At 38.1% G+C, this 21,366-nt stretch overlaps 1 protein-coding gene across 5 annotated transcripts in view; it reads right to left on the reverse strand.

Moving 5' to 3' along the window:
• PBX1 (PBX homeobox 1) overlaps positions 1-21,366 on the reverse strand; it is a 550,595-nt gene that overhangs the window by 40,215 nt on the left and 489,014 nt on the right. For 2 of the 5 annotated variants that reach the window (XM_042463122.1, XM_042463118.1), the window contains one exon: positions 1,538-3,170. The exons of the other annotated variants lie outside the window; for them this stretch is intronic. Coding sequence is in view for 1 of the 2 variants with exons in the window: in XM_042463118.1 (XP_042319052.1) it covers positions 3,144-3,170 (27 nt within the window). In the remaining variant the exon portion in view is untranslated. Of the gene's footprint in view, positions 1-1,537; positions 3,171-21,366 lie in introns of those variants that run through there. 5 annotated transcript variants of the gene reach the window in all.

Raw genomic sequence — 21,366 nt, forward strand, 5'->3', positions numbered from 1 at the left:
CTGTAACGGTATTTCTTCGAGTGGTCATCTGCGAATACATACAAATGGGTTTCACTGCACCTGCGCAGTGCTGTTCGGAAACTTCTGGAATCACTAGGCAAAGTTTACTTTGCAACATATAGAAACTTTTTGGCGGTAACTCCGCCCACCCGTTATAAGGCCCCTGCCTTTCCGCTCTTTCCCCATTTCCGCAGTTTTTCTGCCAAGCAGGCGATGGAAAGAGCCAATAAGAGCAGGACACTGAGGGGATGGACGGGTGGGATTTGTATGTATTCGCAGATGACCATTCGAAGAAATACCGTTACAGGTGAGCAACCTGTCCTTCTTCGTGGTCTCTGCGAATACATACAAATCCAACCAGTCTATGCCCGAGACCACATCACATCCATGGGTGGGCCCCACCACGAATTGGATGTGTTCCCAATGATCTGCAATTTTTAAGGTTAAGTCTTCCGTTTGCTTCTGCATGAGTTCCCCCCATCAAAGTCCTGTCCATTTGGAAGAACGGAATCATCTCCTGTAGAGGCTCTTGGCCAATCTTTAGGGCTTGTACCAATCCCTGGCTTATTAAACAGCAGGTACAGCCCGAATCTAAGGCGGCCAAGATTTTACTGGTGATCCCTTTAACTTTGTGTCCCAACTTTACCTCTAAGAAATAAAGTGGTACTCCACTGCTCACCACATCTGGTATATCCCATTCCCGAGGCTGGTCTACTGGGCGTTCACTGTCTCGTGGCTCTCCTTGTCCTGTTTGAGCCGCCTGCCCCGCATTTCCTCTGCCTCCTCCTCCGGTGATGCTCGGCAGGGTTTTAGTTGCCCCCTTGGTGCTGGCTTTCTCATATGTCTAATATTCTACTTGATCTTAACTGTTTCTGACATACATCCACAATGTTTAGTAAAAAAAATTCTGGTAATAAAGGGATATTTATTTCTAAATTTTCTTGCATTATTTTGTGTATATTTTTCCAGTATTTTTGGATTTCTTCACATTGCCACCATACGTGGTACATTGTTCCGATTTTCTCTTTGAATTTCCAGCCCTTAGCATTAGGTTGTTTTTCATCTTTGATAGCCTTGAGGGAGTTAAGTACCATCTATGCAGAATCTTTAGGTAGTTTTCTTTCAGTGTATTACACTTAGTAAATGAATAAATAAACAAGTTTATTGAATAGACCGAGGGCCGTTTCAAATTACTCAAAACATAGTAATACAAGCAATGCCACACACACATATATAAAATGTTATTATAGTGCACTAAGTGCAATAAACCACAATACAATATAGATACGTATGAATAGCCTGAACATGCACAGCTTATATACAGACTATACAAAGCTAAAAATATACAGTATGTACTAAAAGATATACAAATAAACAGGTAAGAATAAAATGTTTACACAATCAAACAGTAATGTGTAAGATAGTTACCATGGGAAGTAAAATAGAATTAAAATGGGAGGTAGAAATAACATAAAACATCCGTCATCATATGTCAAATCTCTTCATCACCCTTACAGTTAACACCAATCATCCCCACTTATCTAGATCTCAACAGTGATGCTTTATGAAGGAACCGAGCTGTGGCAATAGATATTTTTTAATCTTGTCCACTCATACAGTATGATATTCTGATGTGAGTATCCCAGAATATTGTTTGTTTAATATAGGGATCAAGGTATTGGTCCCTTTCCTGTTGGTACAGATTACATTGAAACAAAATGTGTGCTAGATCCTCAATTTCATGGTCACCACAAATACAAGTTCGTTCATTATAAGGGATACCTGGAATCTCCCCTGTTAAGCCATGGTATCAAGTTGGTCAAACCTTGCTTAGGTGAATGCCTCTCTGAGATGTTTTGGGATCTGTATTTTTAGATAAGGTGGCATTTGAAAGGGCCGTTTGTATCAGCTCAACCATTTTAAATTGCCTACCCTACTGAGGGTGGCTATATCTTCTTGGGCCGCAATATCCAAGATTCTCTGTCTTGCACTCTTTCTTGCTTGATCTTTCATAGTGCAGGCTACGGGGAGCCTACAGTTCTTTATAAAGTTTTATAGACCATGAAGATTGTAGATGGGAGTGCACCTGTTCTAATAGGCATAATCTAGGGAGTCTGTCTGGCTCCATTTCATTAATTTTGCACCAATAATTAAACACTCTGATTTTAGCTTGAGAGTGAATAGAGTAAATTTCTAATTTGGCTCTAACAGCAGCTACTGAGGTTCTTTTATCTACTCCCAGAATACTTCTCAAATGTTGAGACTGGGCTAGTTCTACAATTGCAGTGGAATTTAGACCCCATACTTCCGCTGCATATAAAAGCATAGGTGTAACCTTAGCTTTGTATACATTAATTATTGGGGCTAAGGAGCCTGGGTACTTGTTGACTTTTAATTTAAGAATGAGATTCATATGAGCCTTTGCTCTAAGTGAGCTTCTGTGGTGATGGCATGACCACGATCCATTCTCATTGAATGTTACACCGAGGTTCTGCATACTTCCTGTAACATCTTGCTTAATGCTGATGTTATGATAATGCTATCATATTCACAAGTTGGCATACGAAGGCTGTTAAGAAGACTTAGCTATTATTGCCGGAATAACTCTCTGACCATTAATAAATCTAAGACAAACATAATGGTTTTTGGTAAAAGACAGCAGAGACACAGATGGCAACTAGAGGGGGGAGGATGCATTGGCACATTCAGTCAATTAGAATCTGTATCTACAACCATATTGTCTACAACAATATTGTCAATGCAACCTAAATAAACACAATTGTTGTTTAGGTGATCACCTTTTAATGATATGGTGGTACCATGTTGATGTTGTTGTTGCAGTTGTTCTTCTCTCTCGGTCCCAGTCAAGCTGGGAATCCCTGGAGTCTCATTCTGTGACAGGACCCAGTGTATTACTGCCCTCTCTTCTATCGCTGAGGGCTGCTTAGCAAAGGACTGTCTCTGTGCTTGGGTCCTCTTCAGAGGCGTTATATCTAAGCTAACCCCCTTCTCACACAGCAGCTTTGGAGCACATTCATCAGACACATGGTCAATTGGAGACTCCATCATAGTTTCAGGAGCCATTAGTGGACCAAAAGGATTGCATTCACTAGTCTTTGGTTGCTCAAGATTAGGCAGTTCTTTCATCTGTGTGGGCAAACCACTACAACCTGAATTTGGAGAAAACAAATCTATTAAAGGCTCTGTGGATACCACTGTGTTCCTTAAAGACTGTTTTAATTTTTTCAACTTGAGCAAAATAATATCTTGCTCTTCTCTTGGGAGTAGACCAAATGCATCAACGAAACTGTCCTCAATCTGATGCAGACTGGATTGACTCTCACCTTCAGAATCCTTCTGTGTCAAAACAAGGGGGATTACCACTTTTGGAACTCTTGGGCCAGCAAATAAAGGCTTAATTCTTTCTTCATGAAAGACTCTGATAGGAAAGATTTGGTATTGGGCTAAATCAGCCTTCATCCTGAGTAGCATCAGAGGAATGGTAGAATGCTTAAAGGACATGAAGATTCGTGTTTGATTTAATGACCCAGGGAGCCATTCAACAGTGTCTAAATCTATCTGGCCTAGTTGGCAGTGAAGAAGTTTTCCCAGGGAGGATTTGATTACTTTCTTGGAAATCCATTGACCATCATTAACTCTGTTCTTATGGATACTCAATGCAGTCCTTTCTGATTGGAGTATACAGTTATGTTACACAGAAAAAGATTTATTACTTTTTATGGCATCCATGATCCTCTTGTGATGCTGTTCCAGGCAATAACTGATTTGTTTCTTGGGGTAGCCTCTTCGGGTCTGAGTTTTTATCATTTCCTCTAGTCCTAGCTTCTAAATCGACCAATTGGTCGCGGTTGTGCAACTTAGTCCCGTTAGTTTCGCAATTGCCTGTACAAGAGGGACTAGTAAGTGATCTTGCAGATATCTTTTGCTCCAACGTCTCTATTTCTCCACTTAACATGTTCAATGTGTGTTCAGATATCAGGATAACGGTTCGTGTAGTAATCAGGCAGTATTTCATCATAAGTTGTGTTGGGTTCTCCCCAGCTTGTTGTTCCCCATTCTGAATCTCAACATTTCTGGGCATGACCAATTATTTCTGGACTTTATTTCATAATCCCTACGACTAGTATCAAGGCAAATTGCATGAGCTGGCAAGCTATGGTGGGGGCCCAATTCTTCATCTTGGTTTTCAATCAACTTGACACTAAGGGGTGGGGAAGGCTCCAGAGGCTGCTCCTCACCTAACTCTGACTGTAAGCCAGTTCCCAGCCATTCAAATCTATTAGCAATATGAATGGGGTTTGGTTTTCTTACATTCCCATTTCCTACAAAACGTTCGTCAATTCTCGGCTGTTTAGGATGTTTCATCTGGGGTAGTGAGTTTGGACTCCCACCCAACTGTTTCCTTCGTTTTCTCTTTCCCATGACTTATTTCAGACAGTTTTCTCAAAAATTCAGGAACTTGTTAAATATTTGTCTTTGAGAAAAAACTGTCTAAACTGTTTACTATCTTTACTCTATAATGACTGATGGGGTAGAACCGAACATTGGAAATTCAAAATTGAGACTTCTATCAAGCTGGTATATTTCTGGTTATTTTTCAAAGAGTTCTCCCACATTATTAAAGGTATTGGTCTCCCTATATTCTGCATCCATTTTATCATTGGCCTGTTACAGACTGCCAAAATAAAGCTGCTTTGGGTCTCTTTGGAGGTATGCTATTTAAATGATGCATGGGTCCTAAGAATCTGGAAGCTGCACCAAAGCTGCACTCCAGTGCTTAGGAATGGAGTGTGGCTTTGGTGTGACCTCCGGATTCTTAGGACCCATGCATCATTTAAATAGCATACCTCCAAAGAGACCTGAAGCAGCTTTATTTTGGCAGTCTGTAACAGGCCATAGTTTCTTTAATAGTACCTTCTTTTGTTTCAATATCCAGAAGTATTTTATAAGTTTTCTTTATAAATCCTTTCACCCCTCCTAATAAGATTTTGTCAAACCCCCTGCTATCTATCTCAATTCCTTCCTTTTTCAAAGGTTTGTTAAACTCTTCCTTAAGTTGGATATAATGCAGCCTATTAATCGATATCCCTTCCTGTTGTAATTGTTCTCTGGTTTTTATTTCATGTTTTATCGCCGTTGTACAGTCTTCATATTTTATCCACTTGTGATCTTTCTCAAATTCATTTTTATGGAAAGCCTCTTGTGGTGAGGTCCATCTAGGTATTTTTACATTTAAAAAATTCCTGTACTTTTTCCATACTTTAAATAATGCTCTCCTGATAAAGTGTGTGTTTATATCTATCACTTTTGACAAATCATGACATAAATGTGTGCTATCTTGATTTCATGTTAATACCTTCTAGATCTAACAATTTGAGTTTGTCTAGTAAAATCCAATCTCTTACCCATAAGAGTGAGGATGTGTTGTAGTACAGTTCTAAATTAGGGAGACCAAGCCCTCCTTTTTCTTTTCTGTCTTGTATGACTGCTTTTTTTATTCTGGCTTCCCCCCCCTTCCATATAAAATTTGCTATGTCCTTATTCCAGCTCTTTAAACGGTGATTTATTTGTTAGGGATAAGGAAAGTTAAAGGGAAAAATAGAAACTTGGTTTTTTCCCCCCCCCCCCCAAAAGGTATAAGAGTGGTTAGCTGATTCAAAGATGGTTTGAAAGAGATGTGAGATAGTGCTGATTTGACTGAAGAACTTCTCTGAGCAAAGGACATCAAACAAACAAATATATATCATATAATCTTTTAGAGCATCTGTATGTCATTGTTCAAGAATGTGTGTTTGTATCTTTTTAAAACTCAATAAATTTTATTTTAAAAATCCATCTATAATCATGTCAGCCCTTGAGCACTGTACTTTCTGCAGCTTTCTTCCTCATTTTTTCTTCAATGTCTCCTTTAATTGTCACAGCAATATATAGTAGTATTCTGTATTAACTTTTTGGTCCCTCTGAAGATAGTCACTCATTGAATGTATTTGTTTCCCCCAAAAGTTGTGACTGTGACTTTTCCTACTGACCTGTGAGGCTTTAGGCTGCATCAATAGAAGTACATTGTCTAGATCAAAGGAAGTAATAGTACAACTCTATTCTGCTTTGGTCATACCTCACCTGGAATATTATGTCTAGTTCTGGGCACCACAATTCAAAAAGGATGCTGACAAGCTGGAGCATCTCCAGGAGAGGGCAATTAAAATTGTGAAAGGTCTGGAAACCATGTCTTATGAGGAAAGACTGAGGGAGCTGGGGATATTGAGACTCATGAAAAGAAGGTTAAGAGGGGACATAATAGTCATGTTTAAATATATGAAGAGAGGTCATATCGAAGAGTAAACAAGCTTGTTTTCCATGGCTCCAGAGATTAGAACAAGGAGCAATGGATGCAAACTACAGGAAAAGAGATTCCACATCAACATTAGGAAGAACATCCTGACAGTAAGAGCTGCTCAACAATGGGACATAATCTCTTGGAGAGTGGTGGAGTCTTCCTTCTTTGGAGGTCTTTAAACAGAGGCTGGATTCAGGGATTCTTTGACTGTGATTTCCTGCATGGTAGGGGGTTGGATTGGATGGCCCTTCAGGTCTTTTCCAACTCTATGATTCTATGAAATGCACACACAGCTAGACAACTTCATCAGGAAAGAAGAAACCCTTAAAGCGAACAAAGTTTGGCTACCAGTCCTGAAAAACACCAAAATGAAGACCCAGCAAGTACAAATGAAAACCACCTATGTTTATATCTGTTGAGAAAAAAACTTGAAGCAAAGGTTTCAGAGGAGGTGGAAAGGAAGTTAAAATTTATAAAACAATTTTTTTTGAAAAGGCAAATAAATGTGGTAAATGGCTGGCACATAGACTACGTGACGAGAAACATAAAAAATTAATTACACAGATAAACATGAATAAAGAAACTTGTGTTAAACAAGAAGAACTCAAAAAAGCTTTCTGGGAATATTATTCACAACTGTACAAAAGGGACAATATACAAGAGGAAAAAATAAAGAATTATCTTGATAAACAATGTATTAAAATAAATAAACAACAACAAGAGACACTGAATGCCACTGTTACAATAGAAGAAGTAGAATCAGTAATCAAGAAGTTAAAATTGGATAAAGCTCCAGGACCGGATGGATTCACGGCAACATATTATAAGGAATTTATAGAGGAAATTAAATTACCTTTAGTAAAAACTCTGAATGATATAAAAGAACACGGAATCCTTGAGTCATGGAAAAATGCAAACATCACAGTAATTCCTAAGGAGGGGAAAGATTCTTTACAAGTAGCTAATTACAGACCAATTTCTTTATTGAATACTGACTATAAAATTTTTACGATGATTTTGGCAGATAGATTAAAAAAGATATTACAGGATTACATTAAAGAAGAGCAATCAGGATTCCTTCCGAGAAGACAATTGAATGAAAATACCAGATTTGTTATTGACATTCTAGAATCTTACGAAAGAAACAATCATAAAAAAATTAGGCTTAATATTCCTGGATGCCAAGAAAGCGTTTGATAGCATTAACTGGAATTATATGTTTGAAATAATGAGAAGAATGGAATTAGGAGCGGACTTTGAAACTTGGATAAGACAGATATATGAAGATCAAAATGCACAAATCATAGTCAATGGGAATAAATCAGAACAGACCGAGATTGAGAAAGGTACAAGACAGGGTTGTTCAATATCACCGCTTTTATTCATTATGGTTTTAGAGATACTACTCAACAGAATTAGAGATGACTCAATAATAAGTGGCACTCAAATTAAAAGTTACAATTACAAATTGAAAGCGTATGCAGATGACGTTTTGATTGTAATAGAGGATCCATTAAAGCAAGTACAACAGCTGTTTGAAGTAACTGAGGAATACGGGAAAATATCAGGCTTCAAAGTAAATTATCAAAAAACTGTTATGATCACGAAGAACTTATCGAGAAAAGAAAAACAAGATCTAGCAAGGATTACCGATTGCCAGGTGAAAAAGAAGACAAAATACTTAGGAGTTTGGATAACTGATAAAAACACGGAATTTTTTGAGAACAATTACAAACCAAGATGGAAAGAAATTTAAAAAGATATGGAAAAATGGTCAAAATTGAATTTGTCTTTGTTTGGATTTATTGAGGCAATTAAAATGATGATTCTACCGAAAATAAATTTCCTATTTCAAACAATTCCCATTCTAATTAATGAGAAAACATTTAAAGAATGGCAGAAAGATTTAAATTTATTCATATGGAACAATAAAAAGCCACGAGCGAATCGGAAGATAATGACGTACCAAAAAGAAGTCGGTGGCGGAGGAATTCCAGACCTAAAGCTTTACTATGAGGCAAATATATTAAATTGGATTACTGAATGGATCAGGCTGAAAAATGAAAAACTCCTTAATTTGGAAGGATTTGATAACAGGTTTGGTTGGCACGTGTACTTATGGTATGATAAAGCGGCTATACACAAGGATTTTTCACACCACTTGATTAGGAGATACTTACTTAAAACATGGGAAAAAATTAAGAAGAAAACATTTCGAGAAATACCTTTGTGGGTATCTTCTCAAGAAGCATTTTTTGGAAGGTGGAAGGATCTCAACATTTGGCTGACTTACAAAGACATTTTAACCAAATCAAGTAATAATATGAAATGAAACCGATCGAAAATTTAAAACAACTTGACCCCAAAGTACCTTGGTATCCTTATATGCAGATTAAAGAAAGATTTAAAATAGACCAAAAACTGCAAGGCTTTGAAAAAGAAACTTCGGACTTGTCAAATTTTTTATTAAATACAGTTGACAAAAAGACTGCTACATTACATAAATTCCTTAGAGAACTTGAACAAGAAAAGGAACCTGTTTTGGATACAATGATAAAATGCAAAATACTATAGAGATGGATAGTTGGAAGAACGCAAGAGAAAGGACTAAAAAATTCACTAAATGTCAAAACCTTGGGGAAATTATTGGAAAATGGAACACAGATGGTACTTAACACCGAGTAAGATAACAAAAATTTACAAAACAGTCTATGTTGGAAATATGAAAAGGCACCAGGAACTTGGTTCCATGTTTGGTGGAAATGCACAAAACTAAAGTTGTACTGGAAAAACATACACAGACAAATTGAACGTATTTTTCAACTGAATTTTGAAATGAGACCAGAAATGTATTTACTGAATATGTTAGACAAAGTTCCAGCGCAAATCAAAATTAAACATGAGAGAACAATACTATATTTAATAACTGCTGCCAGAATTATATTAGTTCAATATTGGAAAAGCCAAATAATACCTGATTAGGATCTTTGGTGGGCAAAAATCCATGAATTTCGAGAGATGGACATTCTCACTGTCCGTTTATCTAATAAAGACACTACACTAATAGAGGAAGAATGGGACCAGATAATGAAAAATTGCAGGTTAGAGACATAAGAATGCAGACACGACAACCTATAAGCAACTTATTTGTAATATAATACTCAAGAAATTGTACGATTTGGGGGAATATACTTCGAGGTAACAGGAAGTAAAAAGAGAAACTGATATATAAAAAAGAGAATATTGAAATGTATGGGTATAGTGTTTGGGAATTGTTTTTAAATTGACTTTGGAAGTACTGATCTGTGAACTTCAATATATTGTCTGATACTATGTAGTAACTTGAAGCTTTTTTCATTGTTTTTTATATAAAATGCTTTTATAATTAAATAAATAAATAAATAAGAAAACCACCTATGGTCAGGAAGGTTTCCCAGTAGACAATGAATCACTAATTAAATAGACACCCTGAGGCCTTGCCATTCAACAACAGGCCAACACACAGATTAACATATAAATCACTTCCTCTCAACCAAGGGTCACACAGTATATATCCCCACTCACTTCTATGCCAGCATTATCTGAAAACCCCACAAAAAACCTAGGCTGGATTTATTAATTTTAAATGGTGTGGCCTCTGAGGATTGTTTGGTGAATTTACATTCTTCAACATATGTGATTCTAGTATGGTGGACTACTTTTTGTTTCTAGCAATGCTTTTTAGTTATTCTATTACTTTTGTTTATATGGGAAACCTATAAACACTACAATAATCCATGTATATGCACCAACCACAGATGCAGATGAAGAAGAAATTGAGAGATTCTATGATGCAGTCCAGGAAGAAATTGACAACATATCATCACAAGATTTTAAGCTAATCATTGGAGACTTGAATGCTAAAATTGGCAACAAAGAAGAATCAAAAACAGTAGGAAGATTTGGATTAGGAACAAGAAATAAAGCAGGAGAGGATCTGATACAATAGTATGGGATGCATTAAAAGCGGTAATAAGGGGATGGATGATTTAAAAATCCTCAGAGATAAAAAGAAAAAGAGATGAGAAATTGAACAAATTGAATGGTGAACTGGAAAGAAAAGAGAAAGATTTAAAGAAAAAAACCCCAAAATCAGAGGGTGCTTCAAGAGATAAAATATTTGCAAAGGCAAATATCAATTTTATTGACAGAAGAAATGGAGAAAAAATTAAAATTCACCAAACAAAAATATTTTGAGTCAGCAAATAAGCTGGGGAAAATGTTGGCCTATCAATTGAAGAAAGAAAAAATAAAACAATCAGTTATGTCAATTACAGATTCAGGGACAATAATAAGATGTCAGAATATAATTAAGAAGATTTTTTTAGGTTATTATAACGATTTGTTTAAAGATTCAAAAATCAAGAATTCAAAGATAATGAAATATTTGGAACAACAAAATATTAAGAAATTTACGAACGAGGAAAGGGAAGTACTGAACAAAGGAATCACTGTTCAAGAACTATTGGAAGCTATACAAAAAAGCAAATCTGGGAAAACTCCTGGGCCCGATGGTTTTCCTAATGAGTTTTATAAGACATGTGAGAAACATTTAACTGGACGCTTGTTAACAACGATGAATGAAACCATGATCGGTAAAATACCCCAAACATGGACCCAACTGAATATAATATTAATACCAAAAGAAGGAAAAGATTTGACAGAGTTAAAAAATTACAGACCTATTTCACTTCTAAATTCAGATTGTAAATTATTTGTCTCTATATTGGCAGCAAGATTAAAAAATGTATTGAGTAATTGGATTTTTTTCAGACCAATGCGGCTTTCTCCCAAATAGAATGATAAAAGATAATATTAGAAATATATTAAATTTGATTGAAATTCATGAAAAGAGAATAGATAAAAAATTAGCAATGATTTTATAGATGCGGAGAAAGAGTTTGATAACATTAATTGGGAGTTCATGTTTGGGGTATTGAGGAAGATAGATGTAGGAGAGAAGTTTCAAAAATGGATTGAAACAATTTATAGAAAACAAGAGTAATCAATATTGGTGAATGGGGAAAAAACAGATCCGTGCAGTATCTGTAAAGGTGTGAGACAGGGCTGCCCCATGTCACCACTTTTATTTATATTAACATTGGAGATTCTCCTGACCAATATATGAAAAAACCATTTGATAGAAAGTTTTAAACTGACAAGTGAAGAATATAAATTGAGAGCTTATGCAGATGACCTTGTCCTAACTATTTCTAACCCAGTTGACAGTAGTGATAATTTGATGGAGTTGCTTAAAAATTTTTGAAGAGTGGCAGGATACTGAATTAATAAAGAAAAAACAACCACGTTGACAATGAATTTGACACAAGAAGAGGTGGCTAGATTGAAAGAGAAGACAGGATTCCAGGTAAAGAAATGGGTAAATTATTTGGTTATTACGATAACAACCAAAAATACAGAACCTTTCGATAATAATTATGAGAAAATTTGGAAATCGATAAAAAAAGATTTGAATAGATGGAAGAACACAAATATATCCTCGATGGGTAAGACAGCGACAATAAAGATTATGGTTTTACCAAAGTTAATGTTTTTCTTCCAAAATCTTCCTATAATTATTAACGACCAACCCTTTAAAATTTGGGAAAAGGAATTATCGAAATTTATTTGGAATAATAAAAAAAAACACCCAGAGTTAAAATGAAAACATTACAGGATTCAGTAAATAGAGGAGGCCTTGCACTTCCCAATATAAAATGGTACTACTATGAGTGTTCGTTAGATTGGATAATGGATTGGATAAGATTAAATAAAATAAGAACTTTAAACTTGGAAAAAGCAGATTTAAAATTTGGTTTACATGGTTATATGTTTTATGAAAAGATTAAACTTGATGGTAATTACAAGAACCATTTTATTAGAAAATCGTTGATAAGAATCTGGCTAAAATATAAATCAAGATGGTGTTCAAAAATTCCAATATGGGTATCCACAAATCAGGCAATGTTTGCTAGGGAGGTTTTAAAGGAAGATGAGTGGGTGACATATGTTGATATAACGAAATGACATCAAGGGGAGAGAGTAATGAAAACGCAAGAGGAATTACAGAAGGAAGGTTTTTCTTGTAATTGGTTTACATATAGGCAACTAAAAGAAAGATTTGATGTGGATGCCAAAGTTAATGGAATAGGCCTTGTAGATCCAGATTTAGAAAATATAATAAAAACCCCCAAAAAACAAATATCAAAATTATATAAATTAATAAGTAAATTTGAGTTAGAGGATGAAGTAATTAAATAGTTCATGGTGAAATGTGCTAAAGATTTAAATGAAACTATATTTTTGGAACAATGGGAAACACTTTGGGAGAAAAGAATAACTTTAACTTTAACTTTAAATGTGGAATTAAAAGAAATTTTTTATAAATCACTTTATAGGTGGTATTTAACACCCTACAAAATATCAAAGATGTTTAAAAATAATAAAAGTGTCTGTTGAAAATGTCATAAAGAAGTGGGTACGTATTTACATTGTTGGTGGAACTGCCAAGAGGTGAAAACATTTTGGAAAGAAATTCATGCAGAGATGAAGAAAATATTTAATCTGAAGGGGCGAATGGACCCCAAGATGTATCTCTTGAACATAACAGATGGGATAAAATTGGAACAAAAAAGAGAGAAATTATTATTTCATACAATTGTGGCTGAAAAATCTACGCTAGTGTAGAGCGAGAGAAGAAATCCCTACAATAGAAGATTGGAGGTTGAAGGTCATGGAGCTATATGAAATGGATAGACTCGCGATTTTGTTAAAAAAATTCTCATTAATGGATTTTTTTAAAAGACTGGGACCCATGGAGATTATATATTCAAAAAGAGAAAAAGGGAGAAATACATGTCGCATTAGAGGAAAATTGAAAGAGAGTTAGTATATAGTTAATATATAGGCAGAAGTGAGTAGTTTAAATAGAGGTGGAAGGAAAAAGAGAGCGAGAGAATGACACAAATAATTGTACTGAACAGAATGAATCTCAAGGTTGTTGAGGCCTAATTAAAAAAAAAAGAGTGAATTTTTGGTAAAGATACTTAACCATTTGATAAAATCTCAGTGATTCTAGGAAGTGGTTATGTATGTATGTATGAATGTAATTTAGGTAGCAAGTTAATATGTTTTGGATTGTTTTTAATTCTGTTGAAGTTTTAATAATTGTATTGGATTTTCACTTAATAAAATTTATATATATTAAAAAAAATTCTGTGAGGCCAACAATCTATTCACTGCAAATACCTGCTTCATACAACCAAATAGGAGACTATACACCTGGACATCACCAGATGGTAAACACAAAAACCAGGTAGACCACGTAATTGCAAGTAGAAGATGGAGAAGCTCTATCTTTGTGACCAAAACCAAACCAGGAGCATACCACCAATTGCTCATAACAAAAATAAGAGTTAAGCTCAAGAAGAAAGCAAAAACCATCATTATACCAGTCAGTCAGTCAGTCAGTCAGTCAGTCAGTCAGTCAGTCAGTCAACCTTTATTAGGCACAGAAAAACAACATGCATTTACAATAAAACTTCAGGATCTTTATTAACATTTAAGCCACAATCTTGTTGCCTCCACCAGAAAATTGGCCATTAACCTGGTAATATGTAGGTTCTGATCTTCCAATAGGTATTCCACTGATAACCCATTCAAAGAGATATTCATTTCCAATAACCCTCTAAACAATTTCCCCCTCAGAATTATATACAATGGACAAAGCAATACAATATGATGGAGAACATCTGGAACTTGATCACAGTGACATACATGATTCAAAAATAGGGTCTGCAGATATCTTGTCCCGGTCACATTTGAGGGATGTACATTCAGTCTTGCAAACAAAAAGGTCTTCCTCGACACCAGCAGTGAAAGGGTTTGAAAATAATCTGGAATCCTACCCTGCAAGGGGGGGATACTGAGCATCGCTGGAGAACACACTCTAGGAGGAGTTGGATATGTCAGTTGATGTTCTCTCTCTGCAAGGCAGACCTTAATAGATTCAAGACACTCCTTTTTGGTAAGTAAAAGGAGAGACTCAACATTTAAACCCACAGAAATTTCTTTACTTTCATAAAATTTAGCTCAACTAGCATAGTAAACGTCAGATAGTAGGAACCATAAAAGACTGGCTTTTAAGTGAGTTTTAAGTGTGACTCAGTTTTATCTTTGTATATACGTGGGCATTCTGATATTTTTATCTTGTATTTTATATGCTGTAATTTTGTAACTGTATTTAGTATTCTATTGATATTGTCACCTCTCCATTGACACCCCCTTGTCATGGGGGAGAGTCCTGCGTACTTTAATGAAATTGTGAGCTATGCCAGACAGGTCACAAATGAAGGGTCTGACCAAGAGCGCCAAAGGGCAGGATGGGCTCTCTAGCCATATGGCAACCATCCTAGGAGAAGGAAAACTCTAATCCCAAACCCGGGAAGATGGTGCTCGTCTAACCTGTAAGGTCAACCATCTAAGAGAAGGAAACTCTAATCAAACCTACGACCCAAGGACCTCCTCCATGTTTGTTAAGGCCTCAGCAGATGAACCTCTGGTTTAAAGAGTGAGGCCAGTTCTGTGCATGCTGTGCTCCACCAGAAAAATCCATTGCACAGGCTTGAAGGATACATCCAACTTCCGAAAAAGCCCTATAGCAATAGGCGAGGGACGAAATGGCAGGTGTAAAGATGCACTGGAAGCCGCAGACCCAACCCTGCATTCAGTCAGTTCAGGACTTCGGTCACTTGAGACTGCCCCGGGGGATGACAGTCTTGTTTGGCAGCATCGTGAATGACCAAGCAGCCTTTTTAAAGGAGAGCACTCCTTGCTCCATATGGAGAGGGGCCTAGAAAAGGTGGCCCAACGAAAGCTCATCCCCATCTATCTGGTTGGCTAGCCGCGGCCAACGAGCATCTTCTGATGCGGTCAAACAAAGACAAAGAAACAAAGGCACACACCAGCCTCCAAAGGTGCAAATAGACTAATGCTTGCATGCTGGAACATCAGAACCATGCAAGATTCTGCAGATAGTGGACATCCTGAGCATCGTTCTGCTCTAATAGCTGTCACGACTTAACATTGACATCGCTGCTTAGTGAAGTTCATCTCCATGAGGAAGGCAGACTTAAAGAAGACGGTGCTGCCTACACACGCTATTGGTCTGGCAAAACACAAAATGAAAAACATCTTTCTGGTGTAGGCTTTATGATCAAAAACTCCATTGCCTTCAAACTCAAAACCTTGTCAACAGGACACTCCGATCGCATTATCTCCTTACACCTCCCACATGTTTTTTTCTTCAGTATATATGCCCCAACTATGCAAGCCAACCCTGTGGAGAAAGATAAATTCTACTCAGACCTACGCTACCTTATACAAAAAGTCCCTGCAGAAGACAAAATCAATATCCTTGGTGACTTCAATGCCATAGTAGGAAAGAACTTTGAAGCCTGGAAAGATGTTTTAAGCAAGCATGGTGTTGGAAACTGTAATGATAACAGACACTTCCTGCTAGAGTTTTGTGCAGAACAGCAGTTGACTATTACAAACACTATCTTTCAGCAGAAAGATAGCTTGAAGACAACCTGGATGCATCCCTGAGCCAAACACTGGCACCTCACTGACTGTATCGAAGTGTGCCAGAGAAATATTTGCGATGTCTGTCATATTTGAGTGATGCCCAGTGCAGAATGTCAAACAGATCGTCGCCTCATAAGATGTAAACTAAATCTTCATTTTAAGTTTAAACCTAAGAGGGGTGGCATCCTAAAGAGGAGACTCCAAGTCAACAATCTTCAACAAGCTGCCATGAGAGACAAGTTCCGGGCAAATCTGCAAACAAAACTTGAAGACCATCCTGTAGAGGCTTTAGCAATATATCAAAAACAGCATCCTGCAATCTGCGGAAGAATCCTTAGGATTCTCCCTCAAGAAAAATCAAGACTGGTTTGATGAAAACACCCAAGAGATTCAAGAGCTGTTGGCAAAGAAGAGAACTGCTCACCTCGCCCAGCCATCTTGTCATATAAAAAAAGCAGCCTTTTGCGTCGCATGTAGTCACCTCCAATAAAATCTCTGTGACATTCAGAACAAGTGGTGGATCAATTTAGCAGAAAAGACACAATGTTGTGCAGTTCTGGGTGATTCCAGAGGATTTTACAAAGCTCTGAAAGCAGTGTTTGGACCTACATATCAGGTCCAAAGCTGATACAGTACAGTACAGATGGTCAAACACTAATTACAGATAAAGCTTCCATACTGAACCAATGGGCTGAACATTTCCAAAGCCTCTTTAGTGCCAACTGAGAACCGAGTAGTCCAAGACTCAGCTATTCAACATATGACACAACAACCGATGAAAAATGAATTGGACATAGCTCCCACTTTGGAAGAAACCCTTAAGGCCATAAAGAAGATGAAAAAAGGTGAGGAAGCCGGGATTGATGGAATTCCACCTGAAACTTGGAAACATGGGGGTCATGTACTCCATGCTAAATTCCACGAGCTCCTTGTCAGTTGCTGGGAAAAAGGTGAACTGTCATCATCACCCTGTACAAAAAAGGAGCAAAATCCAATTGCTCCAACTATTGAGGTATAACACTGCTTTCCATCGCTGGAAAAATCCTTGCAAGGATACTCCTGAACAGATTAGTTCCTACTATTGCAGAAGAACTTCTACCTGAAAGCCAATGTGGCTTTAGAGCTAATAGGAGCGCTACAGATATGGCATTTGCCCTTAGATAACTGCATGAGAAATGTACAGAGCAGAATAAAGGTCTCTATATAACATTTGTTGACCTCACCAAAGCCTTTGACACTGTGAGTAGAAAAGGTCTGTGGCAGATCCTGGAATGACTAGGATTCCCCCCCTCCAAATTCCTCAGAATGATTATCCTGCTACATGAAGGCCAGCAAGGTCAAGTCAGATATGGCGACGCTCTCTCTGAGCCCTTTCTAATAACTAATGGTGTGAAACAAGGTTGTGTTCTCGCTCCAACTCTATTTACAATCTTCTTCAGCATGATGCTCTAAAGGGCTATGGCAGATCTCGAAGAAGAAGACAGCATTTATATACTCTACCTTACTGATGGTAGCCTGTTTAACTTAAGCTGCCTGAGGGCTTGTACTAAGACTCTAAACTATCTAGACCGTGAGCTGATTTTTGCTGATGATGCTGCCCTCGTTGCCCATACGGAAGCAGCTCTGCAGCACCTAACATCTTGTTTTGCTACAGCTACAGAGCTCTTTGGGTTGGAAGTCAGTCTGAGGAAAATGGATTACTAGCCTGCACCACAGGAAGAACACTACCTCCCCAAATCACTGTAGGCAAATCTGTACTTAAGTCCGTCCAGCAGTTCACCTACCTGGGAAGCATCATCTCCTCAGATGCCAAGATTGATAAAGAGATCGATCACAGACTAGTAAAGGCATATAGCGAATTTGGAAGGCTTCACAAAAGAGTCAGGAGTAACAAACACCTGAGGCGAAGCACAAAAATCAGTGTATATAGACCCATTGTACTGTCTGTTCTCCTCTATGGGTCTGAAACACAGGTCACCTATTGCCAACACGTATGACTCCTTGAATGCTTTCATCACCACTGTTTACGCACAATTCTAAATATACACTGGACTGACTATGTGACAAATGTTGCTGTCCTTGAGCAAGCAGGGATCACTAGCATTGAGGCCATGCTATTGAGGACGAAGCTGTGCTGGGCAGGATATGCCTCCCAAAAATAGTATTCTACAGTGAACTCGCCACGGGTCAGTGTAAGAGGGGCCCTCCGAAGAAGAGATACAAGGACTCCCTGAAACAACATCTCAGGCTCTGCCAAATTGATCACCAACAATGGTCTGCCCTGGCCTCGCATCAGGAGGCATTGAGATGCACTATCCACGATGCTGCAGCCTTTTTTGAAAGCTCACGCCGAACGAGTGTTGAAGAAAAACGACAATGGCAGACAGAACCACAACCCAGAAACATCACCCAAGGAGACTTTCTGCTGTGCTTTCTGCAACCGGACTTGTTTATCTCGAATTGGCTTTTTTAATCATCAAGGCGCTTGTAGAAAGCGCGGGATGAGTCCTTCCTGAATCTTCGTTCACGAAGAAAAGCCAGAGAGAGAGAGAGAGAGAAAGATTGTCAGCTGACTAGTCAATAAACTTATAGTGGAGTCTCCTTCCTTGGTGGTCTTTAAACAGAGGCTGGATAGCCATCTGTCGAGGATGCTTTGATTTAGATTTCCTGCATGGCAGGGAGTTGGTCTGGATGGCCCTTGCGGTCTCTTCCAACTCTATAATTCTATGATTCTATCTATGATTCCATTTTGCTAAAACTAAGCCACTTCATTCAGGAGACACACACCAAGGATTGCTACTGACTCTCCCTAATGCCATAAGGAAGGACTTATGGGCAAGCTAAATGGACTCCACAGCTAAGTCAAACAACAAGCAAGGTATTGGTCTCAGCCTGCCTTCAGTGTCTTTGGAATGACCTGATATCAATGGAGTCTTCTGATAAACTTCTGGAAAATAACAAAAACCTTACCCAATTGTCAACCTTACCCACTATCTAAACCAACAAAAACACCATCACTCAAAGATGTGGTTTGACAAGGAATGTGTTGATGCCAAAAAAGCTCTCATGGCCACCTATCAGGGCTTGTGTATCCAATATCATGCCAGAGGAGCAACAAAGCTGCTCCAACAGAAGACCAGTTACAAAAACTGTTGGCCAACAAGAAGAAAGAAGCCATGAAAAATAATTGGGCACAATATTCAAGCAGTCAAAACCAACAATTCAGCTTTATTTTGGCATATGACAGCAAGCTCCCAATGCAATGCACCAGTTATAGTGGATTGTCACATCCCTCCAGGGATCTGGGAGGAATGCTTCGAAGCACTTTACTACGACACTTATGTTGAAATGGAACTGTAAACCAAAATACAGAGTTGTCTGGGGTAGAAATCAAGAATGCTGTAGACCAACTGAGAATGGGGAAAGTTCCAGGGGAAGATTTAATACCTTCAGAAACCATCAAAAATAATTTGGAATTTGGGGCCCCCATTTTGGCATCCCTCTTTACCTGCATTGATAACTATGGTAGAGTACCTAAGGACTGGAGGTTTGCTATCATTGTCCCCACATATAAAAAAGGAAAAAAGAATGATCCTGGTAACTATGGATCAATTTTTCTCCTCAACATGATCAGCAAATTGTATGCAAGACACTTACAGTGGAAACTCGAAGAACAGATGGAACAAGAAAACATACTTCTAAAGGAAAAAGCTGGCTTTTGGGAAGGCCGATCCACCATAGACTGGTGTCCAACCCCCTGCCATGCAGGAAATCCAGATCAAAGCATCCACAACAGATGCCCATCCAGCCTCCGTTTGAAGACCTCCAAGGAGGGAGACTCCACTACACTCCGAGGAAGTGTGTTCCACTGTCCAACAGCCCTTACTGTCAGGAAGTTCCTCCTAATGTTGAGGTGGAATCTCTTTTCCTGCAGCTTGCATCCATTCCTCCGGGTCCTAGTCTCTGGAGCAACAGAAAACAAGCCTGCTCCCTCCTCAATATGACATCCCTTCAAATATTTAAATAGGGCTATCATATCACCTCTTAATCTTCTTTTCTCCAGACTAAACATACCCAGCTCCCTAAGGCGTTCCTTATAGGGCATGGTTTCCAGACCCTTCACCATTTTAGTCACCCTCCTTTGGACACACTCCAGTTTCTCAATGTCCTTTTTGAATTGTGGCGCCCAGAACTGGACACAATATTCCAGGTGGGGCCTGACCAGAGCAGAATATAGTGGCACTATTACTTCCCTTGATCTAGACACTATACTTCTATTGATGCAGCCTAAAATCGCATTGGCCTTGTTAGCTGCCGCATCACACTGTTGACTCATGTTCAACTTGTGGTCTACTTGGACTCCTAGATCCCTTTCACATGTTGTCTCCTTAAGCCAGGTGTCCCCCATCCTATATCTGTGCATTTCATTTTTTCGCCCTAAGTGCAGTACCTTACATTTCTCCCTGTTGAAGTTCATTTTGTTAGCTGTGGCCCAGCTTTCTAGTCTATTCAGATCATTTTGAATTTTGATCCTGTCCTCTGGAGTATTAGCTATTCCACCTAATTTGGTGTCATCTGCAAATTTGATAAGTATTCCACCAATTTTTTCCTCCAAGTCATTGATAAAGATGTTGAACAGTACTGGCCTCAGGACAGAGCCCTGTGGGACCCCACTGGTCACCTCTCCAGGATGAAAAGGTGCCATTGTTGAGCACCCTTTGGGTTTGTCCAGTCAACCAATTACAAATCCACATAACTGTTGCCTTGTCTAGCCCACATTTTACAAGGTTGTTTGCAAGAATGTCATGGGGAACTTTGTCAAAGGCCTTACTGAAATCAAGATATATTATATCCACAGCATTCTCGTCATCTAACAAGGTGGTAACTTTATCAAAGAATGAGATAAGATTGGTCTGGCATGACTTCTTTCTCTGAAACCCGTGTTGATTTTTTGTGATTATGGCATTGCTTTCTAGATGTTCACAGACTCTCTTTTTAATGATCTGCTCCAGAATCTTTCCTGGTATTGATGTCAGACTAACTGGAGGATAATTGTTTGGATCTTCTTACTTCCCCTTTTTGAAGATAGGGACAACGTTTGCCCTCCTCCAGTCTGCTGGGACTTCTCCTGTTCTCCAGGAGTTTTCAAAGATTATTGCCAATGGCTCCGATATTACATTTGCCAGTTCTTTTAATACCCTTGGATGCAGTTCATCTGGTCCTGGAGACTTAAATTAATTTAGATTAACCAGGTATTCCTGTACTATCTCTTTACTTATTATGTGCTGAAATTCCCCTATTCTGTCCTCTGCTCCATTATCCTCAGGTTGAGCACCCTTTGCCTTTTCTGAGAAGACTGAGGCAAAGAAAGTGTTGAGTAATTC

Source organism: Sceloporus undulatus, chromosome 4 (genome assembly GCF_019175285.1).
Source record: "Sceloporus undulatus isolate JIND9_A2432 ecotype Alabama chromosome 4, SceUnd_v1.1, whole genome shotgun sequence".
NCBI classification, from domain to species: domain Eukaryota; kingdom Metazoa; phylum Chordata; class Lepidosauria; order Squamata; family Phrynosomatidae; genus Sceloporus; species Sceloporus undulatus.